The sequence below is a fragment of the Nicrophorus vespilloides genome, unplaced genomic scaffold (genome assembly GCF_001412225.1).
Source record: "Nicrophorus vespilloides isolate i.1.1-1 unplaced genomic scaffold, Nicve_v1.0, whole genome shotgun sequence".
NCBI classification, from domain to species: Eukaryota; Metazoa; Arthropoda; class Insecta; order Coleoptera; family Silphidae; genus Nicrophorus; species Nicrophorus vespilloides.
This window is the reverse complement of record NW_017099401.1, coordinates 4044-6023: the sequence shown is the minus strand read 5'-3', so window position 1 is coordinate 6023 and position 1980 is coordinate 4044. Positions and strand designations below refer to the sequence as shown.

The 1980-nt window shown below is 29.8% G+C and overlaps 1 protein-coding gene across 1 annotated transcript in view; it reads right to left on the bottom strand.

The window, feature by feature from the left end:
• Positions 1-533: 533 nt before the first annotated feature.
• The window catches only part of LOC108564453 (sodium- and chloride-dependent GABA transporter 1-like), a 5156-nt gene continuing 3709 nt past the window's right edge, over positions 534-1980 (bottom strand). Inside the window, exons 3-4 of the mRNA XM_017923501.1 lie at positions 1492-1662; positions 534-1439 (exon numbers count right to left, since the gene is read on the bottom strand). Coding sequence (XP_017778990.1) covers positions 1299-1439; positions 1492-1662 — 312 coding nt within the window. The 3' untranslated portion in view covers positions 534-1298. The remainder of the gene's footprint in view (positions 1440-1491; positions 1663-1980) is intronic.

Here is a 1980-nt window from a genome sequence, read left to right as displayed (position 1 = left end):
TTAATTAACATATAGATTCTAACTAATATTTCACCAATTTTTATTTATTTGATTGCAAATTTGAAACATTTCTTTTTATAATTATATAACAATAAATAATTTACTACAACTTGTATTAATTTTATTGAAAATTTATATAATTAACAAACAAACGTTCATTTTCTACGAGCTAAAGAAAATTTGAAAAATATAAATTGTTTTTCTACTAATCCCAGCTTTTGTTTAGTATCTAGATTCTAACTTTATTTTGTACTAAATTTGAATTATCGTAATTTCAGCAGAAAAACTTTAATTTCTAATTGAATTCAAAGAATTTTGATTTTGGAAAAGTTACAAGAATATTTTTGAAACTCAAAACAAACTTTTTTTGCTTTATTCATCATAATTATAATAATAATACAGATACAAATTAAATACAATTAATTACATATATTTTTTTGTGATTAAACTACAACAAATTTGATTCGAAAGCTTGTGAATCTTAGTGAAAACTTTGGATGATAGAAATGGAAATTAAATAAACAAAAAAATTGTATTTATTTCCACAGCCAACTGTACATACTATATTATGTAGTATGGATATAGTATTGTGTTTCTGTGTATTCACTGTGCATACGTAAATAATTCAGGATTAAAACTGGAATGGATAATAAATATTTATGCGCTATTAATGCGAACATTAAAAATATAAATTTTAAGCGAACGGGGGAAGGGACGCAACCCACCACCATAAATTAAATTCTGTGTATACGAAAATAACTTTTGTTCGGATAAATAAAGGATCAAAAAAAATAAAAATATATATATGGAAATATGAAGCGGAGGTCATTTGATTTTCTCCTTTTTTTTCCATATATATATTTTGTTGCTGTTGGTTGGGTATCATTTGTAGCGTTGTCTAATGCATATGGATGAGAGGTTGTGCACATGAACGGATATTTTAATCTGGGGGATCGGAAATCCCGCATTCATTATTTATCAACAACAACAACAGAAAAAAAAACGAGATAAAGGAGAGGTAAAACGAACGCGAGTTAGGGGTTTGGAGTGGAGAGGGCGAAAACGCTTTATCGAAGCTCGACGTTATTTGTTGTTTGTTGTTATGACTGGCCTTTCGAAATTGGAAACAACGGAGGTGAAATACAAATGGATTGGATCGAAATTCTGGGTCCAGTAAACGCACTCACCGGTAGAAATACGTTACGTAAATATGACTATTGTATGAATATAGTAAATGAAATATTGTAAATAACTATAAGTAGATTACATTGGATAATCATCGCATTATGCAATTTCGTTTAAGCGGACTCTGAGATGCCGTCGCTCTCCATCATTCCGAGTCCCGAAGCTGTGCTTTCTGATATCAGGAGACCGGTTTGCCTATCTCTGATCGAAATTCTACGCTGTTTTATCTGCGGCTTGAGACCGTTGAAGAAGTTCTGCAACGGAGGAAAGAATGAGCGAAACAATGTTACTAAAGATTCCCCCTACCTCAGATATCGATCCCGGTCCGGCGATGCAATAGTAAATTGCGTAAATGGGAACCCAGACCATCGAGGATAAACTTATGCAGAAGCCTATGATGTTGGCCCATTGGGGATAGACGTAATCGCCGCCGTAGACCAAAGGCTGGAATTGGACGCATTGGAATATGAAGATCGCCTAAAAACAACAGTTTTTGTCTTAATAAGTTAACATTCAGTTATGTAGTAAAATTATTATTTTTAATTGGATCAGAAATTTTATTTTTAATAAGTAAATAATCCAAAAGTAATTAAAGAAATAATTAAATAAATTTATCATTTTTTTTTAATTACTTGTAATTGAGTAAATTTTTATATCAATTTTAAAGTTATTAAAGAAGCGAAATGATAAATGTATAAAGTTCAATACTTTTAAGTTATTTATGTCCAATTGTAAGTTTAAAAATAAATCTTGCACAACTTTTTTCGTAGTTGTTTCTTTATTATTATTTTTTTT